General features: G+C 41.4%; 1 protein-coding gene across 1 annotated transcript; it reads left to right on the plus strand.

The window, feature by feature from the left end:
* Positions 1-7,532: 7,532 nt before the first annotated feature.
* LOC137268501 (ependymin-related protein 1-like) lies at positions 7,533-12,132 on the plus strand. The gene is made up of 6 exons (XM_067803062.1): positions 7,533-7,719; positions 9,353-9,457; positions 9,638-9,722; positions 10,754-10,924; positions 11,319-11,407; positions 11,961-12,132. Exons 1-6 carry the CDS (start codon positions 7,594-7,596, stop codon positions 12,081-12,083), a joined length of 699 nt encoding a protein of 232 aa, XP_067659163.1. The 5' UTR covers positions 7,533-7,593; the 3' UTR covers positions 12,084-12,132.
* Positions 12,133-12,408: the final 276 nt, after the last annotated feature.

The raw sequence follows: 12,408 nt of genomic DNA on the forward strand, positions 1-12,408 counted from the left end.
GGACTTGTATCCCATATTGCTGACAAATAGTATTCTAGTTAAACTCATTCATTATTACTTGTTCTGGTCACGATATGGCTGCAGTAATGCCGATCTGACGATAAATATTAACTCACTCGCTCTAGTTAAATATTATTTAAAATTTGCCTCCGTTCCGTTTGATTCTTCTTGTTCATCCTATTGGTAGATTATCTTGCAAGACGAAAAGTCGGATCTTATTGATACGGTCTAACGTCCATTTCCCCTTCAGAATTCATGGACCGCTTCAGATTTCATGAACATTGTTTAAGTTGTGAGGTGATATCAGCGAGGAAACCATGAACGACAGGCACGCATGACGTCATGTCATGTCTGATCATGATATCTCTTTTTAACTGCCTGGTGTTTCCGTAATAGGCGGAAATACGAATACGTTATTGTTTTTATAGCAATTTTACAAACTTTATGATCAGCTTTAATCACGGAAGGCGCCTTTTAGAATGCCTTTACGCCTGTCAAAAGTTTAGTTTTTGTTCGTATTCTGATATAAACTTTCCACTATGTACATACTAATATTGGTGTTTAATTAACTTGGCATTCATTCTGTATAATGATATTTGTAAAACACCCATCACAAGGTATATTTTGATGTACTATATGCCTATGTTCTGACAGGTTTAGTTAATTTTTTTTTCGTTTGTGTGGTTGTTAGTCGCCTTAAGTCGCCTCTTACGACAAGCATAGTCGTCTTTTATGGCATGCATGGGCTGCTGAAGGCATATTCTACCCCCGACCTTCACGGGTCCAATACTGATTACAATTATCAGTGGTTCCAAAAAATTAACATGCACTTTCCACGGAAAGTATATTTGATGCTTAAGTCCCCGTGCTATAAATAGAAGGAGTATTTAGAATAAAAGAAGTCTTCATGCAGAATATGTTAGTCGGTACAAGCATAAAGGGTACGCGTTCTTGTTCGTGACTTCTACAACTGGCTCATAACTCAGGCACATGTGTTGAAACAGAATGCAGTTTGGCATTAGTATTTCCCAGAATTGAAACACTTAAATCCTTCTTAATATTTCGCTTTGACTGGCATTTTAGTAGCTGACACGTAACAATAATGTCAAAATAGTGCATGGACACATCATAATTTCTGAAAGATCTTGTTGCCCGTGAAGCATTTCGGCTTCATTATACAGTAACTAACTATTTAAGCATTTTGTTGTTTAAATGAATGGTTCTCCCGTGAGAACGTGTACGTGGAGATTTCAATTTCGCCGCCATCCTGTTAGATGAATTTATTGGTCACGATTTGCCGAGGAAAACGTTTTGATGATATCTAACAGTCATCCAGGAAAGGAAGATTGACACCTACTAATGGAAACAGGGAACACCTACTAATGGAAACAATAGGGAATACCTACTAATGGAAACAATAGGGAAGGGAACACCTACTAATGGAAACAATAGGGAACATCCTCTGTACAATACAAAACATCCGAATAAACCTGAAACTCTAGAATGTATTAATAATATGCATCTTTTATTTCCATGTTTCTCATCGCCTGACTGACTGCAATTTTGCCAGTTGTCCCGAAAACAAGAATTATTGTCTTACCTCACACTTGAATGTCGCTTTCTGGTTGGCTAAGCGCCATTCTGTTATTTTCAATGTACACCGCTGGGAATTCTGAACTCTTCTGGTGCTTCATGATAGTACTTCTTTGTCTCGAATAACATTGAATCACGCATGAAGCACGGAAATTACCGATGTTCTGCGATTGAAAATCGAAGGAAGGGAGAAAATTCTAAATCTGTTTACCTTGTGTCGTCTGCAAAATGGCATTTCGCCTCGCATTAAAAAAAAGTGCTTCAGATAGTTCAAAATAATAATATAGGTGTTCGGTAAGATAAATACATTGTTCACTGGTCCCTCGGGCTCAGGGAACATAAACAGACCTCGAGGGTACATGAGCCCATGGCCCCCTCGTGACCAGTGAACAACTAATAATGTTTCCACCGAGTAGAACTCAGGAGCAGCAGACCCGTGACAAAAATATTCGTCACTTGACGTCATTGCCTTAGACTTACATGACTGTTAATTTAGTGCAGGATAAATAATTTTCTTGAATTCGCTTTTCGTAAGTTCTAAGCCAAATTTTGCACATTTGTGAGGAACAATCATACCTACAATATCATAATTTCTGTCTCATTTTCCTTTGCTCTTTCAGTGAATGGCAACAATCAATATGTACAAAGTCATGCACACCTTCAACATGGCGGCCTTTGGGATAGTGCATCTTGGAACCATACGTAAGTTGATAACTGCGATGTCATTTGTTAAATAGTGGTAGGAGAAATGAACTGGAATTGTGTGCGAAGAGCAGAGATAATTTCAAATTTCCCACGAGTAACCACACTTCAAGAAAATTATTTCTGCTATACTGAAATAACATGCAAGTCTGTGGAAATGACGTCAAGTGACGAATACTTCTGGTACGTGCCTCTCATTCAGCTGTCACTTCTTCCTCTGTCACTGCCTAGGATGAAGGGCGTAGGTGGACATGTGAAAATTCACATAAGTCTAAATGACATATATCATAATAGTCTTCTTTCTTTCCATTCTGTTTGCTAATATACACAGCCATATACACTAAACCGCATAAAAACCGTCACTACCTTTTTGAAATTGGTAATCAGTTTAATTCAAACACATGTAAATAACATAATAATTGTAGGAAAAATTTCAAAACTGACATGTTTGAATACTTCATCAATACTAAGAGGTCATATGCAGCGTAAAACACGTCTTTACATGTTCTGATGCCTTTCGGTATGCACTTACCGAAACAAATCATCAAAAATGCCAATTCAGCCTAGTTGAACAAAAACGCGATGAAAGAAAGCCCGGAGTTCAAACGATTTACAAATTTTCACCCAGCCCTGGGGTAAAAACTGGTTTCAACAGCTATGCTGCGCTGCGCTCATAATGCATGGGCAGTGAATAGGGTCGCGCAGCTTGAAACAGTATGCCTGCCCGTAGTATGAGGTCGTGAGAGGTCGTCTAATCTTGGTTGTGTACACAAACCTACTCGTTACATAAACAAAACAAAACAAAAAACATGTTGATTGTGATAAGCACACTCTGTCAAAGAGAAAACTGAATGTCTGGTTTAGTGACACTTATATGTCTGCCTGTCTGTCTGCTATTATGCAATGCGCAACTTCAGTCACTGACCACATGCAACTAACACCGATCGGGCCTATGAGCCATACACAAAGACCGGCTAAGCACGTCGGTAAATGAACCAGTGGCCGATGAACAAGGTTCGTTACACTTGAGTGCACACCCACCGGCTCTGACTGGGTTCGATATAGCAGGACTTCGTTTCGATGGAGGTAAACCCAAATACAAAATATTGCACTCTTGATTTGCGATTATACTCTTATAATTTTGTGGGTTTTTTTCTTAATCTTAATCATTTCTTGCATGTGACGTTTAAAGAAGAATTTCAGACGATTACAAGTCACGACAGGTGGCTCGACACGTCAATAATTGAGCGTTGACAACAGCGTTGCATTGTCTGTACATCGCTTGATGAATGCGGGCACATATTACGCCATTCCGTCGAAATCACCAATATTCTGGAACACCATAGGGCCTAGTTTGTGATTGTGAGCTATAGCACCTCACACCATTATGCTCGGACCTCCCCACGAGTCTTTCCAGAACACAATCTTCTTCAAAACGCTCCCTGAACCGTCGCCACACTCTCACACTGTAATCAGCCGTCGAGGCACATTACCGGCATTCGTCGGAGAAGATTACCGTTCGCCACTCCCAAATGACGGCAATTCCGGTAGTGTGTGGCCCACTGGAGACGAGCACGACGATTTCGAACAGTGAGGATCGGACCCCGGTAAAGCTTGCGTTTCTGTGCTTCAAGCAACTCCGCAGTGTGTCGACGCTGATTGGTTCCTGGTGATTGCCAATGGTTGTCCGTGCTGTTTCTGTAGCCTTTGCGAAACAATTCTACAGATGATCCCGATGTTGCCTCAACGTTGTCACAGGCGGTCTTCCACTGCCAGGATGGTCAGCTGTGCTTCCAGTGGCTTGGACTCGTTGCTACTGGCGGTATATCGTACAAACATGAACAGAAAAATCCTTTGCAACATGTCTTGCAGTCTAGCCAGCATTCAGTGTTCCTAAAGCTTGGTTCCTCTGTCGAACAGTGAATGATTCGGTGCATGTTTTCGGTGGCTCTTGTTATAGGGATGCACATGCATTGTAACTTGCATGAAATACACACGAAAACCTCGTCCCGTACTTTATTAACTGGACTTTGACTAAATGTTTGCTTTTTTCACATCAAATACCGAATCTGAGGCCAAATGTTCTTGAACATTAGCTACAAACCAGGTCTAGTTAACATGTAAAAAGTGAAAAAAAGGAAAGGAAATTAAGATGGAAATATCTGGCTAAATGTTTGGTAGGAAGATGCGGTTCAGCATATTAAAGAGTAACGAAATATCTCACCGTTGTGTCTAACTTTGTGACAGTAACATCTGATTTAGTCCAATTTGCTCTTCTTGGTTGATCTCTGATACTATTGCTTGAAGTCCATGTGTTATGGATTCAAAATCTGTGAATTCGACAACTAATGCCTTTACAGAATATATATATATATATATATTACTTCTGAATATCAAGAAAACCAAAACAGAAAAGGCGTTTTCTGTATTTCCGGATGTAGGTTTCCATAGACACTTTAAAAAAGGACAAATAAAGCTGAAACAAAATAACACTTTTGGTCTTTTTCATGTTCATTTGAACATATCACAGTCTAAGTAAACTTAGTCTCAGTGTATTTCGTTACACTCCACCACTGAGTCTCACAAAACCTAGTAGAAGGTCGCGACAGGTAACCTTTGAGCGACCAATGGCCGTCCAATCAAACGCGAGACGGTTAAATAGATTTAACCAGTCAGACAACGGCTACTATTTAGGGATCGGAGGGACTTTCAAAATATTCAGGTCACTGACACAGATCTCTCCACAAATAAAATCCGTATATAACACAGTTATTTGACCTGCAGTGTATACGCTTTGGGTTGTCTGTTGACATGGTTACAATTAGCTAATATTTCCGCAAGATAATATCCTTGAATATTGAGAAAAACACTATTTCAGCGACAGTTTACTCGCCGTTGTCATGGTTGTACGTACACCGTGTGCATCACTCAGTAGTGGAGTGTAACGAAAAGTACTGAGGATAAGTTTACTTAGACTGAACATATCATGACTTGATACTCGATCTTGGATACTCGAGTCTTCTACCGGATAGCTGGTTGACCTTGGGCGACAGGATACTACACCTCATCAGTGCACTTCCAACTTCTCTACGCTCTTGGATCTTGCTCCTAGGATCACTGATGTCAATTCTGAATTTTATTCAACGCTGCAGGATTCATTACTAGGGGTGTGACCTTTTTGTCACAAGCTCCCATTTGACCACCGTCTCTGGATCTGACAAATAACCCAGACGCTTCCACTATGGATTGCGTATCTGGATCACCTTCGAGTAAAGGGACTGTGGTACAACTAGGAAAGGTATCTGCACGTCAGTGTCCTGAAGATGCTAGCCACAGTCAGAGCATTCGACCACTGGTCTTGGTTCCTCCACACAGCAGCAGATATGGTGGCTACCGACTGTTGTAGTCTCCTGCGTCAACAAGCGGGAGGAACACGATCTTACGAGCTACTCCAAGTGGTTCCAGTTGTTTGCATTTGTGGACTTGAGCAAATCTTCAGAGAGACTCTGGTGATAGACTTATTCGTCAAATGTCACAACAACAAGCTACTGTTCTACATCAGTCCAGTTCCAGTCCCCTCGCTTGGGTCTTGGACACACTCTCGGTGTCTTTTGACAACATGACTACATACCCGGAAGTTGATTCCGGAAGTGCTTAGCAAGATCTACCAGAACAGTTGCATAGTGTAACCTCTGCCTGGCCTATGAGAACGTGGTTCCCGACCCTGCTAGATCTCATTGACTCCCGGTTGCTTCTCCCAACTTGGCACAATCTAATCAGTGAACCAGAATCAATTTGCTGTCACAGGGATCTGAAACAACTTCAACTGTATAAATAGAAATAATCCGCAGTTAACTCGAACAACAAGGATTTGGCAAGGAAATATGTTCCCATGTGATGTGATCGTGACTGATCAGCGAGAGATGGATCTTACCACGATTGAGGACACTTCTGAGAATAAGCGTCTACTTGGTGTCACGGAGTCTCTCACCTAGTTTTGATTCACGTGCAATTCAGTGGATTGGTATGCTACTGGCGTTTGTCCATATTGAGTACGTAACCAACAGGGAGAATATGTCGTTTGGAACCGGAAGTGATGTCACCCTACGGATATTTACGTGATACATCCTCTCGATCACACTAACTTACGCGGCATAACACCACGTGACCGGACTTAATATGTTTGATAGTAGTAGACACTTAGGTGAGATTCTCTAAGTACCACACGAATTTCTAAACTCAGAAACTCTAACTACAATTGATCAAATGTGTCTTTTTAAATGAGTGAGTTTAGTTTTACGCCGCACTCAACAATATCCCAGCTGTATGGCGGCGGTCCGTAAATAATCGAGTCTGGACCAGACAATTCAGTGATCAACAACATGAGCATCGATCTGCGCAATTGGGAACCGATGACAAGTGTCAACCAAGTCAACGAGCCTGACCACCCGATCCCGTTAGTCGCCTCTTACGACAAGCATAGTCGCCTTTTATGGCAAGCATGGGCTGCTGAAGGCCTATTCTACCGCGGGACTTTGTATTCTTAAAGAGGCATGGGTCTGTTATATCCATATGTATTGGATGATGAACTAACACATTGTAGCCATCAAGTCTGAACATTCCAAACTTAAACATAAAATTAATTAAACTTAATTGTTACAAATTTTAAATTCTTAATCATACCCGAAAAGCAGAAAATATGCCCGCATTGTTAGCACCTGTAATGACGGAATATCTAAATATGTCTGTTGCATCCACCTATTAAATCTGTGAAACGTGATGATGATGATGATGATGATGATGATGATGATGATGATTCAAGTATTCATCATGTTAGGTAATCTTAATCAAGCATTCTACCATAACTTAAGAAAATACTGGATTCCATTTGAAATTCTGTCGCCATCAGTTCAGTATAGTACGTCTCGGATTTTCAAAAACACAAGTCTTATCTCCTCTTATCGATACTTCTTGGTGTGATATTATACAATTCGTTCCACATGATATCAAACTATGAACGCACTTGATGGTATTCTGTTTCAGTTATGACAACACTTTTGAGACAGGAAACTGAGACGAAAGAAAACTTTGCATATAAACAGCGTACAGCTGATGTCATACAATCAGAAACACAAATTATGCATTTAGTAGTCAGACGTGTCAAACACGCACAGGTCATCCAGAGGACGGGTGACCTTGGAGAATGCTTCAATGTGTACATAAAAGGCAGCTCGCATTCACGACTCGGCGACAGAAGGCTTCTCGTGTAAAGGTTGACTGACTTGACGATTCCTCATCATGATGCTGCTGGCAGTTCTCTTCGCCAGCCTGGCTGTTGTCGCCCATGGTACCATCTGCTGTGCTCCACAGCAATGGGAGGGGTTCAAAGTCTTCACCATTGTCGATCCCTCAGGTGGACAACGTGTAAGTACCTTAATACACATTAACTTAACTTTAATTAACCATGCCACCAACGGGACTTATTATACGGGATTATTATAACTTTCAAACTGAAACTGGCTTGTTCACTTCTCTTTCTCAATGGTTTGTTTCTTGAGAAAGTTAATCAACCTAGTTGCGACGTGATTAAACACACACGTTAGTTGTCTCCCTCTCATTCCTCATAAACTCATCTTAGTCACCTGAGAGCAGGTTTAGGAATTGTATAAATTCAACATCATTTCAGGCATCAGACATTCAACTGGTTTTCCAATACAGTAGTATCGAGTACCGAATATTACCGAGAGAACTTTTCGATCAGAAATTGTCTTCTCCAGAATGTCCTCTGTCGTTTCAAATGCCCTCTTCATCGGGCAGTTAATGAAATACCTCGGGCCTCTGCAAATGATAATAGCCTGAAAAATAGCGTTACCCTTAGATTAACACATGCTTAACTTCCCAAGCTATGTTTCTGAGAGAAAAAAATGAAAAACATAGAACGTGCCCGAGAAACATTTATTTATCATGCACCCTAATGTAATATGGAATTCTTCAAGTCCAGTCACACGGGACCTGCAATACGCAATTTCAAAGGTTTTGCAGTATCTATAGGAATTCATATTTAAATCATGTACATTACAGCGACTTTTGTCAAGTATTTCCGTAAATCGTGAACCTTAATTTATCTGCGCATGGGCAGAGTGTAGTAAAGATACAGTAACACCAGGAACGAAACGTTTTGTGTTTTAACGTGGAATGTAAATGATGGTGTTACTACTAATATTGGTGAAACGGACAATAGCTAGAGCTAGAGATCAGTTCTAAAGTCTTATTGCTACCCTTTCAAATTTTCAATAATAATGTCTGTCAGATCGTGACTGAATATGCAGAAAGTTAACAGAAAGCGCTGTATTCTTTACTTTTCCGGGTACTGGATTCCGATTCGGGTAAGCACATGCGGGTACTCGATTCCATTTTTCATACCCGTCCCAATTATAGTGCTACCACTCTGTCGTTAGCGTATCCTGCCTACGTTCCAAAGTTCTTGGCGCTTATTAGTTCATTAGTAAGCCACTAAGACATGCGTCAAATCATGAATCACGCCTTGTCTGTCTTGTATGTTGAATGCACTGAAAGGATACCGGGTTAAAATTATCCTACATCGTACGGAGACAAAACATTGGAACAGTCGTTTATGAAATATCCCTTTCTTCCTACCTTATGTGAATGGTTGCATATAATAACAGGATTGTCTTGTCCAGAATGGAATATTTACATACGCATTACAGTAGCCATTTATCTCTTGTTTAATCGCTTAATGTCTTCTCGACCCGTGAAGGTCCCGGGGTAGAATAGGCCTTCCGCAACCCATGCTTGCTTGCCATAAAAGGCAAAAAAAATGCTTGTCGTAAGAGGCGACTAACGGGATCGGGTGGTCAGGCTCACTGACTTGGTTGTCACATGTCATCGATTCCCAATTGCGCAGATCGATGCTCATGTTGTTTATCACCGGATTGTCTGGTCCAGACTCGATTATTTACAGACCGCTGCCATATAGGTGTAATATCCTCAGTGCGGCGTAAAACTAAACTCACTCACTAATGTCTTCTCTGCCCAGACTCGGCAATTCTATTCCTACGATGCCCACAACCAGAGATACGCCTTCAGCAGCAACTTCACTAATTCTGTCAGCTCCTACAAGGAAATATGGGACTACCGCCAGGTAAGACACATAATTGGAGTGAATCATCATCTTCATCAACAATACTATTATTGATACTAGCTTGTATTGGAAATGGGGAAGTCACATAACACAATGTCTAGCAGAAAATATGAATGTTCTACACCTTGGGTTGATTGATTGATTCATTGATTGATTGATTGATTGATTGATTGATTGCAGGGAACCGGCTACCGCATCAACAGTGACAAGCAAACGTGTGAAACATTCGCCGTCTCTGGGAGATTTCCGGCCAACTGCATTCCAGGTGAGACATTCCTCCCCCGTTGCGGACGGTGGGTAGCCTAATGGTTACAGAGTTCGTCACGCCGAAGACCCGGGTGGGCACACTATGTGAAGCCCATTTCTGAGACCCCCGTCGTAATATTGCTGTAAAAAACTATATTCACTCACTCGCACCTGCTGCATTAAGACGTAAGAGAACATCACTGAACACTTCATAGACAGCGAAATTCCTTTGTCTTGTTTGTTGTTCAATGTCACACTCAACCGCGTGGGTGGCATGTAGTCCTTCTGTGCTCAGAACTCAGGTCACTAATCAGTTGAAGACGACCGCGTTTGGCAGCTTTACACCCGAGAGTTTCTTGGACTTAGTCCCGCCCCATAAACTTAGGCAAGTGAGTTTGTTCAAAGCTGCCTCTGTTCAACCAGTACTCGATAGGATAAACACACCTGACACAAATAAACACAATAACCTTCTAGCGTCTAACAGCTTGGGTTAGCCGAGGTAAAAAGCATCGGATTGTGATTCAGCGCCGCGAGCAATCACACGGTGTTTGAAGAATGTGCACTGTAGAAGATGACTTGATACTATTATATCAAGATGCGAGAGAGACAGAGAAGTGTTTTCTTCAGGTGTCACATCTGTAATGTGCGAAATGTAAAAATCTTAAAACGTACTTAGCAAAAAGAACACACGTTCGGCTCCGTTGCCTATTGGGCAATAACTAGTGATAAATGATATTTTCACATTTAAAACAATAGGAAGGATATATTAGAAATAAGTAGAGTAGACCCCTTCATTTCTGCATTATATATAGTGAATGACTCAAATTGTGAGCCGCACCCAGCAACATTCCAGTTATATGGAGGCGGTCTGGAAACAAACCGAGTCTGGACCAGACAGTCCAGTGATCAACATCCAGCCATATAGCCTTACCACCAATTGTCGCATTAGGCATTACATTCCCAGTAAATGAATGACTGCATCCTTTACTGTGAGGGTAGATAACTCCTTGTTGTTCATAAAGAGAACTGCATTGCTCATTTATGTTTCAGGTGGCGCTACCTTCGAGGGTCCCACCACCTACGGCTTTGGTACGGACACCCTTGATACGATAACCTATCTGTACAATGATACGACAGACGAGTTTACAAACACCCTTGCCGTTGTCACCCGCCAGGAGTGCTTGCCAGTAGAGACCACAACGACTATCTTTAGGCCTGGAAGTAAGTTTGCCCGAGAACGTTCAGACTGTATCGGGGTTATAGTTCATTGGGAGGTTCAGATTGTACCGTGGTTATTGTGCATGGGGAGGTTCAGATGATATCCGGGTTATCGTGCACTGGGAGGTTCAGACTGTACTGTGGTTAAGAATGAAGATTTTATGGATATCAACTTCTTTATTATGAGAACACAACGTTTCGGAGTTAATGCTTACTCCTTCATCAGGTGAAACGTTGTGTTCTCAAGTTGATATCCGTATAAAATCTTCCTTCTTATGTATTTCACCTCTAAATGCCATTCAAAGGCTTGTACTGTGGTTGTTGTGCACAGGACGGCTCAGATTGAAGTGTGATATGTTTTAGTGGACATGTATTTTTTGTTCTCCTCGTTTGAAAGCCTACTATTCGTACGCCCTGAACTACAACAACGTCTCCCCAGGCATCAGGGACGCCACCGTCTTCGACCCCCCATCCTACTGTAGAAAGGTAAGAATCACGTCCAACAGAAACAGACTTTCTATATCTTAGAATGTGCAGTGTTAGCAGGGTGTGGAACTCCCAAAATTTCAGCCAGACCACTAGGCTGATTTAATGTGAAAGATGCCAGTCCAGACCAAAGTTTACCTGCCCACAAAATATATTCAAATAGATACTACATTTTAACCAAAACGTCGGACAGGTCAATCTGAGAATCTGGCAGTCCGTTTTGAGAATAACCAGTCAGCAAACAGGTCCGCCAAACAGGTTTTTTGAACGCTGGTGCCTAAAGTCGCAAAATAATTACTCATCACAGTACGTCAGAATATTTACTTTGGCACAATCTCATACAAGTAATTCGATTTGAACTTCCAAATTAGCCGATGTTAGTTGATGCTACTTAAACTATCGGCCAGTTTCGGGTGTCTCCAAGAAATACTATTGTGAATATATTTAACACAGTGTGGCTACTGAACGCATTGTATTTGAATGTGCTTTTTATGAGACCCTTTTACTTTGAATCTACATGTTAATTTACATGTATCCCTTTTGTTTCTCTCAGTACGCCACGAAAAAGGCCAACAGTTTTTACAAGGCCCCCCGTGTCGAGGAAGGATACGGGATTCCTTCGTGGCAATATGATGCTGGGAACTCGTTCGTCGGTCAACAAAAGAAATCAATGTAAATGAGCAACTGAAATAAAACTTCGTGATTGGATGTCAATCTCAGTGGCACATCGTATTATCAGTCTTAACTATCTATACTCTGGATATGGATTAACTTCTTTCTTACAGTGGACGAATGTTCTATCACAGGTATTGAAAAGAATAACGACAGTGAGTGAGTGAGTGAGTTTAGTTTTACGTCGCACTTAGCAATATTCCAGACATATGGCGACGGTCTGTAAATAATCGAGTCTGGACCAGACAATCCAGTGATCAACAACATGAGCATCGATCTGCGCAATGGGGAACCGATGACATGTGTCAACCAAGTCAGCTAGTCTGACC

The sequence above is a fragment of the Haliotis asinina genome, chromosome 16, assembly GCF_037392515.1.
Source record: "Haliotis asinina isolate JCU_RB_2024 chromosome 16, JCU_Hal_asi_v2, whole genome shotgun sequence".
Classification (NCBI taxonomy): Eukaryota; Metazoa; Mollusca; class Gastropoda; order Lepetellida; family Haliotidae; genus Haliotis; species Haliotis asinina.

Coding starts and splice junctions, on each gene's coding strand:
- LOC137268501 (XM_067803062.1), top strand. CDS start 7,594: ATGATGCTGCTGGCAGTTCTCTTCGCCAGCCTGGCTGTTGTCGCCCAT. Junction 9,458..9,637: donor AAATATGGGACTACCGCCAG/GTAAGACACATA, acceptor GATTGATTGCAG/GGAACCGGCTACCGCATCAA. Junction 11,408..11,960: donor CCCCATCCTACTGTAGAAAG/GTAAGAATCACG, acceptor TGTTTCTCTCAG/TACGCCACGAAAAAGGCCAA.